This window comes from Scyliorhinus torazame, chromosome 10 (assembly GCF_047496885.1).
Source record: "Scyliorhinus torazame isolate Kashiwa2021f chromosome 10, sScyTor2.1, whole genome shotgun sequence".
Taxonomy (NCBI): Eukaryota; Metazoa; Chordata; class Chondrichthyes; order Carcharhiniformes; family Scyliorhinidae; genus Scyliorhinus; species Scyliorhinus torazame.
In genome coordinates this window covers 82,413,593-82,432,082 of record NC_092716.1, presented here as the reverse complement: position 1 = coordinate 82,432,082, position 18,490 = coordinate 82,413,593, and the positions used below count along the sequence as shown (strand labels likewise).

Here is an 18,490-nt window from a genome sequence, read left to right as displayed (position 1 = left end):
TGATTCGCTGGGCCTCTCGAGCATCTCGCACACCTATCCTCTACCCCCAAAAATTTACTAAGCCGTGCTCCAGTCATATGCGCCCTGTGTAACACCTTAAATTGTATCAGGCTTAGCCTGGTACACGAGGACGATGAGTTTACCCTACGTAGGGCATCAGCCCACAGCCCCTCCTCAATCTCCTCCCCCAGTTCTTCTTCCCATTTCCCTTTCAGCTCATCTACCATGATCTCCCCCTCGTCCCTCATTTCCCTGTATATGTCCGACACCTTACCATCCCCCACCCATGTCTCTGAGATCACTCTATCCTGCACCTCCTGCGTCGGGAGCTGCGGGAATTCCCTCACCTGTTGCCTCGCAAAAGCCCTCAATTGCATGTACCGAAATGCATTCCCTTGGGGCAACCCATATTTTTCCGTCAGCGCTCCCAGACTCGCAAACGTCCCATCTACAAACAGATCTCTCAGTTGTACTACCCCAGCTCTTTGCCATGCTCCAAATCCCCCATCCATTCTCCCCGGAACGAACCTATGATTGTTTCTTATCGGGGACCGCACCGAAGCTCCCGTCCTTCCCCTATGCCGTCTCCACTGCCCCCAAATTTTCAATGTAGCCACCACCACCGGGCTTGTGGTGTATTTCTTTGGTGAGAACGGCAACGGTGCCGTCACCATTGCTTGTAGGCTAGTCCCCCTGCAGGACGCCCTCTCCAATCTCTTCCACACCGCTCCCTCCCCTTCTCCCATCCACTGACACACCATTGAAACATTGGCAGCCCAGTAGTACTCACTTAGGCTTGGTAGTGCCAGCCCCCCCCTGTCCCTACTACGCCGCAAGAATCCCCTCCTCACTCTCGGGGTCTTCCCAGCCCACACAAAACCCATAATACTCTTCTCGATTCTTTTGAAAAAAGCCTTCGTGATCACCACCGGGAGGCACTGAAACACAAAAAGGAATCTCGGGAGGACCGCCATTTTAACCGCCTGCACCCTACCTGCCAATGACAGGGACACCATGTCCCATCTCTTAAAGTCCTCCTCCATCTGTTCCACCAACCGCGTTAAATTAAGCCTGTGTAATGTACCCCAATTCTTGGCTATCTGGATCCCCAAGTACCGGAAGTCCCTTGTTACCTTCCTCAACGGTAAATCCTCTATATCTCTGCTCTGCTCCCCTGGATGCACCACAAACAACTCACTTTTCCCCATGTTCAGTTTATACCCTGAAAAATCCCCAAACTCCCCAAGTATCCGCATTATCTCTGGCATCCCCTCCGCCGGGTCCGCCACATATAGCAACAAATCATCCGCATACAGAGATACCCGGTGTACTTCTCCCCCCCCCCCCGAGTACTCCCCTCCACTTCCTGGAACCCCTCAATGCTATGGCCAGGGGTTCAATCGCCACTGCAAACAATAACGGGGATAGAGGACATCCCTGCCTCGTCCCTCTATGGAGCCGAAAATAGTCAGACCCCCGTCCATTCGTGACCACGCTCGCCATCGGGGCCCTATACAGCAACTGTACCCACCTGATATACCCATCCCCAAAACCAAATCTCCTCAGCACCTCCCACAAATAATCCCACTCCACTCTATCAAATGCTTTCTCGGCATCCATCGCCACCACTATCTCCGCTTCCCCCTCTGGTGGGGGCATCATCATTACCCCTAGCAGCCTCCGTATATTTGTATTCAGCTGTCTCCCCTTCACAAACCCAGTTTGGTCCTCATGAACCACCCCCGGGACACAATCCTCTATCCTCATTGCCATTACCTTGGCCAGAATCTTAGCGTCCACATTCAGGAGGGAAATGGGCCTGAAGGACCCGCATTGCAGCGGGTCTTTTTCTTTATTTAGGAGGAGCGATATCGTTGCCTCTGACATAGTTGGGGGCAGCTGCCCCCTTTCCCTCGCCTCATTAAAGGTTCTCATCAGTAGCAGGGCCAGCAAGTCCATATATTTCCTATAGAATTCAACTGGGAATCCGTCTGGTCCCGGGGCCTTCCCCGCCTGCATGCTCCCAATCCCTTTCACTACTTCCTCCGTCTCAATTGTGTTCCCAGTCCCACCCTCTCCTGCTCCTCCACCTTAGGAAATTCCAGCTGATCCAGAAAGCACATCATTCTCTCCTTCCCATCCGGGGGCTGAGCTTCATATAATCTTTCGTAAAATGCCTTGAACACTCCATTCACTCTCTCCGCTCCCCGCTCCATCTCTCCCTCCTCATCTCTCACCCCCCCTATCTCCCTCGCTGCTCCCCTTTTCCTCAGTTGGTGGGCCAGCAACCTGCTCGCCTTCTCCCCGTATTCGTACTGTACACCCTGTGCCTTCCTCCATTGTGCCTCTGCATTACCCGTAGTCAACAAGTCAAATTCTAAATGTAGCCTTTGCCTTTCCCTGTACAGTCCCTCCTCCGGTGCCTCCGCATATTGTCTGTCCACCCTCAGAAGTTCTTTCAACAACCGCTCCCTTTCCCTACCCTCCTGCTTTCCTTTATGTGCCCTTATTGATATCAGCTCCCCTCTAACCACTGCCTTCAGCGCCTCCCAGACCACTCCCTCCTGTACCTCCCCATTATCATTGAGTTCCAAGTACCTTTCAATACACCCCCTCACCCTTAAACACACCCCCTCATCTGCCAATAATCCCATGTCCATTCTCCAGGGTGGACGCTGTTGTTTTTCTTCCCCTATCTCCAGGTCCACCCAATGTGGAGCATGATCCGAAATGGCTATAGCCGTGTACTCCGTCCCCGTCACCTTTGGGATCAGTGCCCTTCCCAAAACAAAAAAATCTATTCGTGAATAAACTTTGTGGACACAGGAGAAAAACGAAAACTCCTTACTCCTAGGTCTACTAAATCTCCAGGGGTCTACTCCTCCCATCTGCTCCATAAAGTCCTTAAGCACCCTAGCTGCAGCCGGCCTCCTTCCGGTCCTGGACCTCGATCTGTCCAGCCCTGGGTCCAGCACCGTATTAAAATCTCCACCCATTACCAACTTCCCCACTTCTAGGTCCGGGATTCGTCCTAACATACGCCTCATAAAGTTGGCATCATCCCAGTTCGGGGCATACACGTTCACTAATACCACCGCCTCCCCTTGCAATTTGCCACTCACCATCACGTATCTGCCCCCACTATCCGCCACTATAGTCTTTGCCTCAAACATTTCCCGCTTCCCCACTAGTATGGCCACCCCCCTGTTTTTTGCGTCTAGCCCCGAATGAAACACCTGCCCCACCCATCCTTTGCGTAGTCTGACCTGGTCTATCAGCTTCAGACGCGTCTCCTGAAGCACAACCGCATCTGCCTTAAGTTTCTTTAGGTGTGCGAGTACCCGTGCCCTCTTTATCGGCCCATTCAGCCCTCTCACATTCCACGCGATCAACCGGGTTGGGGGGCTCTTTACCCCCCCCCCCCTTGACGACTAGCCATCTCCTTTTTCAATCCAGCTCCTCACCCGGTTCCCACGTAGCCGTATCTCCCCCAAGCGGCGCCCCCCCGCCCCGACCCCCCCCCCCATACCAGCTCCCCCTTCTCCCCAGCAGCAGCAACCCAGTTAACCCCCCCCCCGCTAGATCCCAAACTAGCATAATTGCACCCCCCATGTTGCTCCCAGAAGTCAGCAAACTCTGGCCGACCTCGGCTTCCCCCCGTGACCTCGGCTCACACTGTGCGAGGCCCCTTCCTTCCTGCTTCCCTGTTCCCGCCGTGATTACCATAGCGCGGGAACAAAGCGTGCGCTGCCCTTTTGGCCCCGCCCCCAATGGCCGGCGCCCTCAGCTCCTCATCCTCCCTCCCCCCATCCCCCACGACATGGGGAAGAGAGAAAAGTTACAGGGTCGCAGGATTAACAACTTGGGAAGTCACCTCTTCCCTCTTTTCCCCCCCTTCATCCCACATATTCACCCCCCCACTTTGTCCCAAACGTTCTTTTTCTGGCCCGCTCACTCCAGTTTCTCCTCGACAATAAATGTCCACGCCTCATCTGCCGTTTCGAAGTAGTGGTGTTTCCCTTGATGTGTGACCCACAGTCTTGCCGGTTGCAGCATTCCAAATTTAATCTTCCGTTTGTGCAGCACCGCCTTGGCCCGATTAAAGCTTGCCCTCCTTCTCGCCACCTCCGCACTCCAATCTTGATATACGCGGATCACCGCGTTCTCCCACCTACTGCTCCGAGTTTTCTTTGCCCATCTGAGGACCATCTTTCTGTCCTTATATCGGAGAAATCTCACCACTATGGCTCGAGGAATTTCTCCAGCCCTCGGTCTTCGCGCCATAACTCGATAGGCTCCCTCCACCTCCAGCGGACCCGTCGGGGCCTCCGATCCCATTAACGAGTGCAGCATCGTGCTCACATATGCCCCGACGTCCGCCCCTTCTACACCTTTGGGAAGACCAAGAATCCTTAAATTCTTCCTCCTCGCATTATTCTCCAGCACCTCCAGCCTTTCCACACACCTTTTGTGTTGTGCCTCGTGCATCTCCGTTTTCACCACCAGGCCCTGTATGTCGTCCTCATTCTCAGCAGCCTTTGCCTTCACGACCCGAAGCTCCTGTTCCTGGGTCTTTTGCTCCTCCTTTAGCCCCTCAATCGCTTGTAATATCGGGGCCAACAGCTCCTTCTTCATCTCCTTTTTGAGTTCTTCCACGCAACGCCGCAGGAACTCTTGTTGGTCAGGGCCCCATATTAAACTGCCTCCTTCCGACGCCATCTTGCTTTGTGCCTGCCTTCCTGGCCACTGCTCTAGAGGATCCACCGCAATCCGGCCACTTTCCTCTCTTTTTTCCATCCGTGTCCAGGGGGGATTCCCTTCTGGATTACAGCACAGTGTTTTTTGCCGTTAAAATTGCCGTTGGGGCTCCTATCAAGAGCCCAAAAGTCCGTTCCACCGGGAGCTGCGGAAACGTGCGACTTAGCTGGTCATCGCCGCACCCGGAAGTCGAGTATTGCAATTACTAATAGTGCTTCTACAACGTAGGACAGGGAATACCAAGTAATGAACTTGTCACACCAGGTTGGTGTATCGGTTGCTATCTCTGGGTACAGTGTATGGCAGGGATGGGAAACATTTACGGTCTGTGTGGTAGGGGTCAGGGGGGTTGCGTCTGCGCGCAACTGTAGGGATCCCACGAAGATCCAAATGTAGACCATGATGGCTGTCTTCATGTTCTCTTCTTTCTCCCGTAGTCTTCCTGAGGCTTCTGTGGTTCTGGATTTCTGTGGACACAAGCATAATACCTGTTATTATATTGTTTAAGATCTCGTATATCTGTCTGTCCTTTTATTGACAATTACCCATTATAATTGGTCACCATCTGTGTTTCCCTCATTTTATTTTTAAACCAAATGTTTTTGGACAAGACATCAGAGGAGAAAATACTGACACAGTGCGAGCAGTCTTGCAGCCTGTGTGGGCGATGCGGTGAATGTACCATCCCAGTGTTTGAGGATGTAAATAGCATATGGAAAGCAACCTAAGGGTCGCCGTAAAACAAACAAAAGAGTTTTGAACTAAAAGTTCCAAATGGGGTGCGTATGGGCCGCGGCGGGGCAAAAATGGGTAGAATCCCCGGGTAGGATGGTGGCCAGTGCGGTATGTGCACTACCTGAGTGTAGCTGACTAGGTGGGGGTCCTCAGGCAGGGCGGGGTCCAGTGCCGTTTCTCCACTGCCTGAGCAGCCGGACAAGAACGGTAAGAATTTGTGATCGTCGTGGGGATTGCCTTTTGTGGCTACCTTCAAATCAGGTTGATCAATGATCGGTTGTCTGCCGACAAAACTAGTTCCTTTAACTGCCAGTGGGCGTTAAAAGAGTGGTGGCGTGGGGCCATGAAAACTTTAAGTGGACCAACAACATTCAACATTTACAGTAACAAACATTTAACCTAACACACAAACATAACAGAAATCGTGCAGGTTCCATCAGAAGGACACCGTAAATCTCCATCGGTTCCTTTTTACCATCATCTGGACACCTCATTGCTCAATAGCGAACAGAGTCGCAAAGGGGTTCGTTTGGTGGGAGTCAGACTCAAAGTCATCATCTTCTCCCGGTTGCCATACTCGTGACTGGAGTAGCTGTGCCAAAGCTGCTTGGGGCGAATTGGGGTCCATCTCATCATTCCGGATGAGTCTGAACGAATTATCTCAGTGCCAGTGTTTCGAGTTGAGGTTGGAGCTGCTAGGGGGCAATCCATAATCGTCGGGCGGTGGGTCTGGATCAGGGGCTTTAATGTACGTGATCCCAAAGAGGTCGCTGGAATCGTGTTCGGAGTCGTTGGGAGTGGGGCCTGGTGCAGGGTGTAATCGTGATGTGGTGTGCTTGGGCTGTCGCTATCGCTGTCGCTGCTGGTTGGAGGAAGGGAGAGGCGGAGTCGTGCCTCTGGGGGTGGAGTCGTAGTTGTGTCTGAAGATGGGCTGGACTGGTTGGGGGAGGGTAGGAATAGGTCATTCGTGGGCGGGGCGTGTTCAACTGCTGCTGCAAGCGAGATGTGGTGTGAATGGTTGTTCTGCGAGCCATAAGCCTTAAGCTGGTTTGTGTGGAGCCATGCAGACTTGCCATTAGGATAGGTGATTTTGTATACAGAGGGGCTGACTCTATCCGAGATGGAGTACGGTCCTGCAAATTTGGGGGAAAGGAATGAACTGGGGTTGTATAGGGATAGCATGACTTGCTGCCCTACTACAAATTCTGTGGCGTGTACTGTCTTATCAAAGCAAACTTTGCTTTGCTTCTTGCGTGTCCCAAGTCTAACAGCTGCTGCAAGCTGGGCTGCTTTTACATTCTCTAAAATCTGCTGAACTGCCTTCTCATGGTTGAGGACGGTGACTGTGGGGCTGGCCAAATCGAGTCCTAACAAATATTCTGTCCCTTTCATGGGTCGTCCGATCATGAGGGTGTGGGCGGTGTATCCTGTCGACGTGGATACCGTGTTTCTTATGAACATTAGTGCAAAGGGGAGAACTGAGTCCCAGGTGCTATTGTGTTGTTGCACCATTTTCCTGAGGGTTGTTTTTAAAGTCCTATTCATTCTTTCTGCTATGCCGCTTGACTGGGGGTGGTATGCAATGTGGAATTTTTGTTTGATTCCGAAAATTGTAAGGATGATTTTCATCACTTGTCCTGTAAAATGGGAGCCTTGGTCGGACTCTATGCTGCGTGGAAGTCACCATCTTGTAAAGATGTGCTGAGTGAGGATCTTGGCTGTCGCTTTAGCCGTGCTCGTTCTGGATGGAAAGGCTTGAACCCATTTTGTGAAGGTGTCGATGACCACCAACACATACTTGAAGCCATTCCTGCAGGGGGGTAGGGGTCCTACATAATCAATTTGCAAGTTCGTCCAGGGGCCATTAACGGGGCGGGCGTGACTAAGCTGCCCTTTCTGCGTATCTGTCCGGATTGTTCTGGGCGCAGATTAAACAGTTCTCAATGTAGTGCGTTACATTGGCTTTTAAATCGGGCCACCAGCAGAGAGGTCTGAGGTGGGCTACGGTAGCTTCTATGCCTTGATGTCCATGGTTGTCATGGAATTGGCAAATAATCTGATTCCTGTCCTGGCTGGGGACTACATAAGTTCCTTCTTTTAAAATCACACCGTCATGTGTTGTCAACGCGTTCTTGTGTTTTATCACAGGGGACTGGGAAGTTGCCTTTTAAAACTTCCCTGAGCTGTGCGTCTTCTCTTTGGGCCTTTGCTAAATCCTGAATGTTGGTCTGTGAGACCTGAACCGCGTGTACTGGTGCGCTTTCGGGGGGGGATTCCAAAAGTGACCAGCCTTTGCTAGGGCGTCTGCCTTAACGTTACCAGGGGGGAAGAACGATGGTGGCTATGAACTTTAATAATGCCATATTTCCAGTCTCTTGCTGTCTTTAGTATATGCTGGAGTAATGGGGCTGAGGGTAGGGGCTTTCCGTCTGCGGAAACGATTCCTCTTGATTCCCACGGGGAATATATGTCGGCTGGGGTCGGGAACGAGTCGGGGTGCTGTACAATATATGCTATGGCTGCTAGTTCTGCTGCCTGTCCTAGCAATTGTAACGATATTTCTTCTAGCGCGCGTCCCTGCGTGTCCTCTACATAAATACCGCAACCGGTAATCCTTTTTCCGTTTAAAACTGTGGAGGAGCCATCCACATAAATCCGAAGGGGTGCGCCTATGTCTGTGGGCTGGGGTCTTTCGGGTGTCATACCTGGTTTCGGGGGAAGCTGACTTTGGTACAAAGAGTCCTGTTTTGTGTTTGGTGTTGATGATTTCACATTCAGGTGGGGTGCCTGCATAGTGTAAATTATCGGCGAGGAAAGTGTGGGTTTTTGTCCTCTTCACTGTAATGTCCCATTCCTGTAAGAGAAGGGTCCATCGGGCTGCGCAAATCTGGCTGACTGTGCCGTCCTTAAATCTACCATCAAGTAGGGGGTTGTGTTGGGGTGTGCTCAGTTAAAATGGTGATGAGGTTGAGTCCTGGAATGTAGGCGAAGTATTGTGCTGCCCAAAAAACTGCGAGCAGGTGCCTTTCGCAGGCAGAAAATCCTTGCTCCACTGGATCAAGTACTCGTGAGGCGTATGCCATGGGGCCTAATCGATCATGTCTTTCTTGGAGGAGCACGGCCGAAAGGGTTCGGTCGGTGATTGCAACTTCAATTGCGTACGGGGACAGTGGATATGGGACCTGTAATGCGGGGGCTGTGCTGAGGGCTCGTTTTAATGCATCCATGGCATCCGTGTGCTGTGGAAGCCATTCCCAAGGTGCCTGCTTCTTGAGAAGGTCGGACAGGGGGGCTGCCTTTGTGTCGATGTGATTCCTACAGTAGCCAACCAGTCCTAGAAATGACTGGAGGGCTGTGACATTATGGGACAGGGGTAATTTGACAAACGAGTCAATTCGTCTCTGCTCGATCTCGCGTTTGCCAAGTGTGATCACTGTTCCTAAGTAAATCACTTTTTCCTGTAAAATCTGGGCCTTTTTGGGGTTCACTTTCCAGCCAATTTGTTGAAGGAGTCCTAATAATTCGGCGAGAAGCGAAATGTGCTCTCCCTTTGTGTCCATCTGTAAAAGCAGATCATCTACATATTGGACCAGATAATCCGGTCGGGAAAATGTGGCTCATCCATTTGCCAGCTGTCGGTGGAAAATGGAAGGGGAGTTGTGGAAGCCTTGTGGAAAGCACGTCCACGTGCATTGCTGTCCCTGGAATGTGAATGCGATTTTATATTGGCACGCTTTATCCAATGCAATGGACCAAAAGCCATTGCTAATGTCCAAAACCGATTAAAAAAAAAAAAAACTGGAGTCCCTGTTTGAGCATTGCCTCGGGACTCGTGGCTACGGAGCGGGCTGCTACTGGGGTTACTTTGTTTAGTTCCCGATAATCAATGGTCAGTCGCCATGATCCATCGGGTTTCCTGACGGGCCAAATTGGTGCATTATTCGTTGAGGCTACTGAATGGAGTACGCCTTGGTCAAGCAAACACTGAATAACTTTTGAGATTTCTCCCTCTGCTTCTTGGGGAAAACCATACTGCTTTTGGGGTTTGGGGTCGGGACCTGTAATGTTCATCAAGCCAGCGATCTTGCCACAGTCGTGTTTGTGCTGTGCAAATGCTGCTTTGTGTCGCTGCAGGACTTCCCTAACTTCTTTATTCTGACTAATGGCTCGGGGTCTCCTACTGCGCTAATTCTATTTTCATAGTCTCCAACTGTGAGCATGGCGGGGGCTCGTGCTGCCTTTGCCCTTCTCCACACACATTTGTTTACTGGGTCGAATGATAGATTGTGGGAGCTCATAATATCGATACCTAAAATGTGTTTGGCTGTCTCGGGTAGATCTACTAGAACTACGGGGTGTTTAGTTTTAATGTTCCCTACCTGAATCACTACAGGGGCTGTGATGTGTCCCTGCTGTAAGTGCCCTGTAAAACCGCTGAGAGTAATGGTGTCTGTGGTGGGCCATGTATCCCGCTGAAACATTGTGGAGGATTTGAGCGTGGTGCGGGACCCTCCTGTGCCCCCCAAAAATTCTTCGGGGTATCCCCGGACTGTGCCTGCCACTACCGGCCTTCCGGATTTGTCCCAAAGGGTGTTGCAGCCCAAGTTGGGGAGTCCGAACACCGTTAGTCGGTGCCGTTCATGTCTGTGTTGTCGGAACGGGCGCTAATACTGTGAATTGGCTTTGCCCTATTCTTATTCAGGGTGTCTGTCTGCTGGTTTCTCTGCTGCTTCTGGGGCGCATTGCACTCTCGTGTGTAGTGTCCTAATTGGCCGCAATTATAACACTCATGGGATTTAGTTTGCTGTGGGCTGTTTCTTCCCTCGTTTACCAATGCGGGGTTCTGATGTGTCCTAACTGGATGCATGTTCGCACCTGCCTGCTCTTCCTCTGCTCTACCATAAGCTGATTAACCTTGGACAGACTGTTCCCAAGCGCAGGACAATCTCTTTAAAACCCATTTCTTGTTGTGGGCCTCGTCTGAGGGGTCGTAATTTGCGCAAGCTCTCTGTCCTGCTTCTGTTGCATGAGAGACTAGGATTCAAGTCCATTTGGCCATATTGTCTGGGGTCAAATGGGCGCAGGCTAACTCTCCAAACACCGCTGTAAAATGAATCCACAAGCATCCAGCAAACGCTGTGGGGTGCTCTGTCATTTTCTGCCTACATTTGTTTAGGCCTTCTACGGGGTCTCCTTTGTGATATTCTCCCTAACCAGTAGCCCAACTCCTCCACCCCTTTTATATCCCCCTCTATCCCGCCTGAAACATCTAAATCCTGGAACGTTTAGCTGCCAATCCTGTCCTTCCCTCAACCAGGTCTCTGTAATGGCAACAACATCATAGTTCCAAGTACTAATCCAAGCTCTAAGTTCATCTGCCTTACCTGTAATACTTATTGAATTAAAACATATGCACTTCAGGCCACCAGACCTGCTGTTTTCAGCAACATCTCCCTGTCTGCTCTTCCTCAGAGCCATACTGGCCCTATTCCCTAGTTCTCCCTCAATGCTTTTACCTTCTGACCTATTACTCCGGCACCCACCCCCCTGCCATACTAGCTTAACTTGACTAGTTTAGTGTGACTCATATCTAATTTTGTGAACGAGAGTCCACCTGCAAGCTTCACGTAGAGATCCTCTATGCGAGGCATTGGATCTTGGTCAAGCCGGGAAGCCGTATTCACTGTAAGTTTATAGTCTCCGCACAAGCACAAGCGAACTGTGGCATCTGGCTTCATTACAGGTACAATTGGTGATGCCCAGTCAGCGAAACGGACGGGCCTGATAATACCCAAGGTCTCCAAATGAGTCAGCCCCCCTTCTACCTTCTCGAGCAAGGCGTAAGGCAGTGGGCGCGCCCGGAAATAGTGCGGCGTGGCTCCTGGTTCGACTTGGATACGGGCTACGGCTCCTTTTATTTTCCCCAAACTGGGCTGGAATACATCTGGGCACCGTCCTAGCACCTCAGTCAACCCTCCAGAACCTGTTTGGAGGATGTGCTGCCACTGCAGCTGCAAATGTCGTAACCAGTCCCGATCCAACAGGCTGGGCCCATGGCCGCGCACCACGATAAGTGGGGAATGCCCCTCCTGGCGTCCATAAACAGGGGTCATCGTAGTTCCTGCAATGTCCAGTGGTTCCCCCGTGTAGGTGGCCAACCTGGCCTGTGAGTCGGTTAATGCAAGGGTCTGTATACCCTGCTTGATGCGGTCGAATGTCCTCTGGGCAATCACGAAGACCGCTGCGCCAGTGTCCAACTCCATCTCAAGCGGGTGACCATTGACCCGTACTGTCACCTTAATGGGGGCCACATGGAGAGCTGCCACACAATGCAGCTGCAGGCAGTTGTCCTCCGTCTCCACGTCCTCGGGGGTAGTCGCCGCAGGTTCATCCAAATGGAAGGTACGGCCCCTGGGCTGGCCCCAGCCTCTAGCGCCCCCAGGACCTGCGTCCGCGATGGGGTCGGCGCTCACAAGTCCGACATGGACATGGCTTCTCATCCATTGGTTCTGGAAAAGGCTCCCTTCGAGGGAGGAACGCCGACGGCCAATGGCGTTGATCCGGACGTCGCCTCGCCCTAGGTACCGCAGGGGAGACGCTTTTGGACGGAAGGGGTTGCGCCCCAAGGCGTGCACCACCATTCCCTGTAGCTCCTGCACTCCCCGTTCTGTGCTCTCTTGGGACAATACTACTTGAATGGCCTGTTGAAAAGTCAATGTTGGCTCAGCTAACAACTTTCTCTGAGTGGCCGCATTGTTAATACCGCAAACCAAACGGTCGTGTAACATTTCTGACACGGTCTCACCATAGTCACAGTACTCCGCAATCCTGCGTACCCTGGATAGAAACTCAGCAAGGGATTCTCCTGGAGTCCTCTCAGCGGTATTAAACCGGTAACGCTGGACTATCGTGGATGTGGTTGGGTTAAAATGTTGGCCCCACTAGGTTCACAAGTTCATCAAACGCCTTGGTGTCCTGCGCAGCTGGGTACATAAGGCTCCTAATCACTCCAAACGTATGCGGGCCGCAGGCGGTGAGCAAAATGACCACACGGTGCTCGTTTTCGGTGATGTTGTTTGCCCAGAAGTAGTAACGCATCCGTTGTACGTACTGGTTCCAGCTTTCCAGCGCAGCATTAAAAACATCCAAATGTACATACAGAGGTATGGTGTAACAGAAAAACAACTTCCAACATGTATCCAACAAAAATCCAGGGAGGTGGCTTCAGCAGCGTAGACAGCTATCCACTTTAACCCTCGTCGCCAGATTTTGAGGGCCACGAAGAATCCAGCAGGAGTTGAAGGATAAAAAGAAATAACATTTATTTACAATAACATATATACAGCAACAGCAACAGCAACAGCAACAGCAACAGCAACAGCAACAGCAACAGCAACAGCAACAGCAACAGCAACTTTCTTGCTGCTCACTCCTCTCTAGCTGGTTCCAAACTGGCCAGCTTTATTTATGCAGGGAATCTGCTAATGATTTCTCCGCCCCCCTCATTGGGGAAGCTCATACTCCCAAAGGATTGTGGGATTGCCATTAGTCCTCAGCCAGTGGTAAGCAGGCAGGTTATAACACATGCCTTCCTGCATCATCAATGGGACCTACCATAATCCCAAACACATAACACGCACCATTTCATGAGCCCATTCCCTTCCAAATAAAGTTTGATACGCTGGACCTCTTTGTACAGGCAATGATGAGACTGACACCAGTGCATCACACACAGCATTTGTGGCATGAGTGCAGTAAATGATTTATGGTGATAAAATTCACATGAAATCCATGTGGGTCATTAGCAGAGTTCTTTGAATGAAAAGAAACAAAAGCACCCAGTGCAGACCCCTGTTTGTGACTAGTGCGTCTTGAGTTTTCATTTGTGGGTCTGGATGACACCCCCCCCCCAACCCCCCCCCCCCCCCCCCCCCCAAACCCCACCCCCACCCCCACCCCGCCTCCTCGCTGACAGTGGAATTTGAGGCAGGTTGATGATTTTGTTGCGTTGTTGACACAGGCGACCTTGGTGGTCATCCCCTGGCCAGTGGGGCCTGAGCAGGCATTGCCTAGAAGGGTTTATTTGAAAACATTGTTGGGAAATCCTCAGTCGCTGTGGAGTCGGAGATGGAGCGGTGACCGGCAAAGAGACGGAGGAGCTGCTGCCCTCATCTGGGGCTCTGGGAGAAGAGTCCACAGAGGTGACAACCACCTTGTTCATCATTATTAGGTGAGTCTTAAGCTCCCTGCTCACCAAAGAAGGATGAGCAGCCATTGGAGAGACTGGTTGCTGCTTCCTTCTCCCACTCAGGCATCAACCTCCTGAGCTCAGCATCAATAGATGAAGCAATGCAGTGCTCATGCTCCGTAAGTCTCCTCGATGACAGAGATATGGCAGGGATCTCCACCAGATCTCCCCGCACATCCTGCAGGTTCAACATGGTCCTTCTCTCCAACAGTCCTCCGACTGCTAGTGGACTGGGCACTCACTGCGTCCACCATCTGCACCAGTGAGCATGATGTGCCCTCACTGCTGTTCGCTGGCAACTTATCTGATATGGTCACGGCTACTGGCGTACCAGTAGCTACGCTGGTGCTTGTTACTGAGAGATGGTGTGCCATGCGTTCATCCCTCAATGTCTTGGGTGTCAAGGGAGGGTCGTCAGCCTCTGGTGGATGGCTCATCATTGGGATGAAAACAATGGGTAAGATATATCACTGATATCACACAGATTAAATTCTCAGCACCTGCTGCCCATCGCAATTAGTCTCAGTTGCATTGAGGTGTCTCAGTGACTGGTACATAATTGAGGTCCTTCTGATGAACGAGATGCACATTCCTCACTTTCACTCTCAGCCATTCATGCTTCAGTCCACTGGGCTCTTACCTTCATCTGAGACACCAGCCATTCCATGACCTGATCAGCTCCCTCCTTGCCCAACTTTGGGCCCCAGGCATCCCATCTCATGGCTGGTGAGGATCGCCCGGTTTGGCACCACACCACCAGAAACAGATCGTGCATGATTGTTGTAGCTACGATTCTCCTGCAAGTGCAGAATTCCATTGAGTGCTGAAACCTCCAACGTCATATCATGCTGCCCCCACAACTCACAACATCTCCAAGAGGTGATGCACGATCAATTGAACAAAGACTAGAGTTGGATACAACTGAGGCTTTATTGCTCTAAGATGTGTGGCCTCCCACAGCAGCTGGCGAAATGGCTGCTGAATGGAGGACACGCGTATTTATACTCCGCCTACTGGGCGGAGCCAGCAGACAGGGACTACCGGCAAACCTGTAGTTCAGGTCCTACCTTACATCACCTAATACAGGTGCAACAGTGGTTTATCACAAGGGTTGAAAATGTTACCACCCCTTGGATACCTGACCCTTTGATGAACCAAAGGCTGGTGATTCATCTCTCCAGCCTTGAGACGCACTGGCATATGTGTGCTCTGAGACTCCCTGAAACCCACATGCGTGTTCCCAGCAATGAATGAGCACCCTTCCTCAGTGCCCTATTCTGCACAATGTCCAGTCAGAACTCACCTGTGCCCAGTGCAGAAGGTCATTGAAGCTTTTCCGGCACTGGATTCAGGTCCGCCTGATCAGGGCATGGCTGCTGACCCCCGCTGACCTCAGTCCAGGGGCGGGATTCTCCGGTCCACCAGCTGTGTTTTCCGGGGCAGCACCCCCCCCCCCACCAGAGCGGGAATCTCCGATGCCGCAGCCAGCCAATGGGGTTCCCCATTGTGGCCACCCCATGCCGTCGGGAACACCATGGGCATGAGTGCGCTGCTGGTGGACCGGAGGATCCCACCGACGGGTGCTGCTTGGAGATGGGATGACTTCCTTCTTCCATACCTTGACATCAGGATGTGCCTCCTTTTTGTAGCCTTCACCAGAGCTCTAAGGCTGGCTGCTGGACCTCTGCTCCAGCCTGCTGTGGCTTCCTGAAGTGGCCATTCCGCAGTCACGGATTCATCGGCGGCCTTTGGATGCCCTCCCCCACCGGCCCTGCTCACCCAATGCGGCTGCAATTCACGTGGCAGCCAATGTAATATTGGGGGGATTTTCCAGCTGTGCCCGGCCAGCGACCGGAAATTCCCACTCGAAGTCAATGGACCATTACATGGTCCGTGTCCCGACCGTGGCAATCTTGCGGCGGGTGGATTGCAAGACTCCAGCCCAATTGCGTTTCTTATTGGACACAGCAGGACCAGGATTTGTGGCCCCTTCGTGTTCCATCCACCGAGTGCGCACGTCAAGTTTTAAATTCTACTCATAGAGTTTTATGCATCAACCTACAATGAAGACAGTCTGGATCTAGCTTCTTCCTTTGCCGGCTGGATGGTCACTGGGTTAACATTACGGGTGGTAAAGTGCATTGGTGAGGAACTTGCTTTTTATTGCACTTTAGTGACTTGTTATAAATATTCCAAGGTGAATAAGCATTCTGGTTTAAACTGAATGAAAATGTTTGTGGGCATCACAAGCGCATTGAGACATTTGTATTGTGGCTGGGGTGGGGGGAGGGTTGGAAATGTTGCTACATGCAGATTGATGCTTCTTTACAGAAATGGTAAAATTCCACCTTCTTGTGATGGGAGGCTGATCATTTGATTCTTGGCCAGGGGTGATGCATGGAAAAAGGGGAAAATAACCGAAAATGTAACTAAAGCCAAAAACACACTTGATTCCAACATCTTTTTTTCTTTTTCAGCTGGAACAAATTGGTAACTTTTTCACTGCAGATGGCAGACAAAGCCTTCTGTTCTTCTATCAGGAAATGGATCTTCCAGATGCAGGTTGTACTTTACAGATTGTGACAATATTTGCAGTATTTAATTCAAACTCATGTTCTTACAGATTACCAAAGTTACATAAATAATGTATTATTCAATCGCTGCTCTATTTTGAAAGCAGATCACGCAGTATTCCCCGTTCTGTTTCGTATTCTTAATCTACATCAATTCTATTTCAACTTATTTTCTTTCAACTTCTTTTCCTCTTTGTCTGTCTTTGGCTCCTCTTTCCAGTCATTCTGCCTCCTTTTATTCCTCCTCCTTTGGAAACTCTGCCTTACCTAAATTTCTCTGCAGTACTCAACTTTCTACTTTCCTGCCACCATGCCAATATTAACTCACTCTTGGATAAGCCTATAGCTTTTTTATGTGCCTCCCTTGCCCTCCTTCGCTCCAGTGAGGCATATGTCACTACTCTTACAAGCAGCAGCCTTAACTGCTGTATCCTTCTATCTTGTCACCATTTTCACACAATGCATCTACTGGGGGCTAATCTTGCCGACCCCATTGCTTTGCAATTCATCCCTTCTGGTGCTGATCCTGTGGACTGTGCCCATGGATTAGCTATCACTACCCATTTCCACAACCCTTCCAGAAGGTCTGTTCACAAGTGAGCAAGGCCCTCACCCTCACCACGCAGAAGCTCTTTGTTGATGATTATATCAACATTATGACCTTGACCAAAACCTATCTGCAGGATGATGCCATCTTTCGTCTAAATAATTCCTTCCTGCCTGGGTGTAGCTTCTATCATTTGTCCCATCTATAATGTTGGGTGGCAAATAAAGTCATGTTCTGTCCCTCATCTTCTTTGGCACTTTCTCCTCATTTGACTATTGTCCCACTTGGTTCCCCCGCTTTGTCTCTTATTTAAAATCAGTGGGCCAGAGATTCGGGGGGGGGGTGGGAATCGTGCCGCCCCGGTTGGCGGGGGCGGGAATCGCACCGCGCCGGACGGCGGGCTCACCCCCGGCGATTCTCCGGCCCGCGATGGGCCGAAGTCCCTCTGCTGTCAACCCTCTCCCGCCGACGCGCATTAAACCACCTTTTGAATGACGGGACAAGGCGGCGCGGGCGGGCTCTGGGGTCCTGGGGCGGGCGCGGGGTGATCTGGCCCCGGGGGGTGCCCCCACGGTGGCCTGGCCCGTGATCGGGGCCCACCGATCCGCGGGCGGGCCTGTGCCGTGATGGCACTATTTTTCTTCTGCCTTCGCCATGGTCTTCACTATGACGGAGGCGGAAGAGACCCCCTCCCCTGCGCATGCGCGGGGATGACGTCAGCAGACGCTGACGCTCCCGCGCATGCGCCGCCCGGCGGAGCGTAAACCACTCCGCCGCGGGCCTAGCCCCTCAATGTGAGGGCTTGGCCCCTAAAGGTTTGGAGACTTCCGCACCTTTGGGGCGGCCCAACGCCGGAGTGGTTCCCGCCACTCCATTACGCCGGAACCCCCCGCCCCGCCGGGTCGGGGAGAATCCCGCCCCGTGTACTCTACAGCCCATAAAATATTCTCACGGGATATTTTCACTGCTTTCCTCCTTCAAGTGACATCCCATCCTCTGTAATTTCAACCTCAATCTCAATTCATCAGGTTCTCTTTCCTCTGAGTTCACTGAAATCCTAGTCTCCCTTAATCCTGTCCTTCGTGTAAATCCCTAACCATTTTTCATGGTAAATTTGAGTGGTTGCCTCAAATTTACCATGAAGTGGTTTCACTACTTTATCATTTCAAGCACAGATAAGGCCATCTCTGATCAGGTCCTTGTGTTGCTCTTAACCCACGATCCATTCACTTTACTCATCCTACATCCTGCTCTGTCCACCCATGGAAAAACAACTCTTTCCCCAGTTCACTTACAGCTGCACTTTCAAAATCCCAACTGTATTGCCTTTTGCCCTGCATTCACCACAACATTTCTGCAGCTACCAATCTATTCAATCATAGAATTTCATAGAATTTACAGTGCAGTGTCCTATTGTGCATTCATTATTACTCAAAATTTTCCATACTCCACCTTGGTGCCTCTCTACCCTGATGCAGCCCCCACATACACAGCGGAGGCAGTCAGCTTTCAAAGTCCAAACAAATCCGAGATATTGGGTTCTGAATGGCTAACTGTATTCATGATTGTTTGCAGTTGCATTAACCTTTGTCCATATTGAATGATGTCAGTATAATATCTGTATAATAT

General features: G+C 51.2%; 1 protein-coding gene across 1 annotated transcript in view; it reads left to right on the top strand.

Annotated features, from left to right (window-relative positions):
• LOC140430228 (dynein axonemal heavy chain 5-like) overlaps nucleotides 1-18,490 on the top strand; it is a 502,949-nt gene that overhangs the window by 22,155 nt on the left and 462,304 nt on the right. The window contains exon 3 of the mRNA XM_072517658.1: nucleotides 16,219-16,303. Coding sequence (XP_072373759.1) covers nucleotides 16,219-16,303 — 85 coding nt within the window. The remainder of the gene's footprint in view (nucleotides 1-16,218; nucleotides 16,304-18,490) is intronic.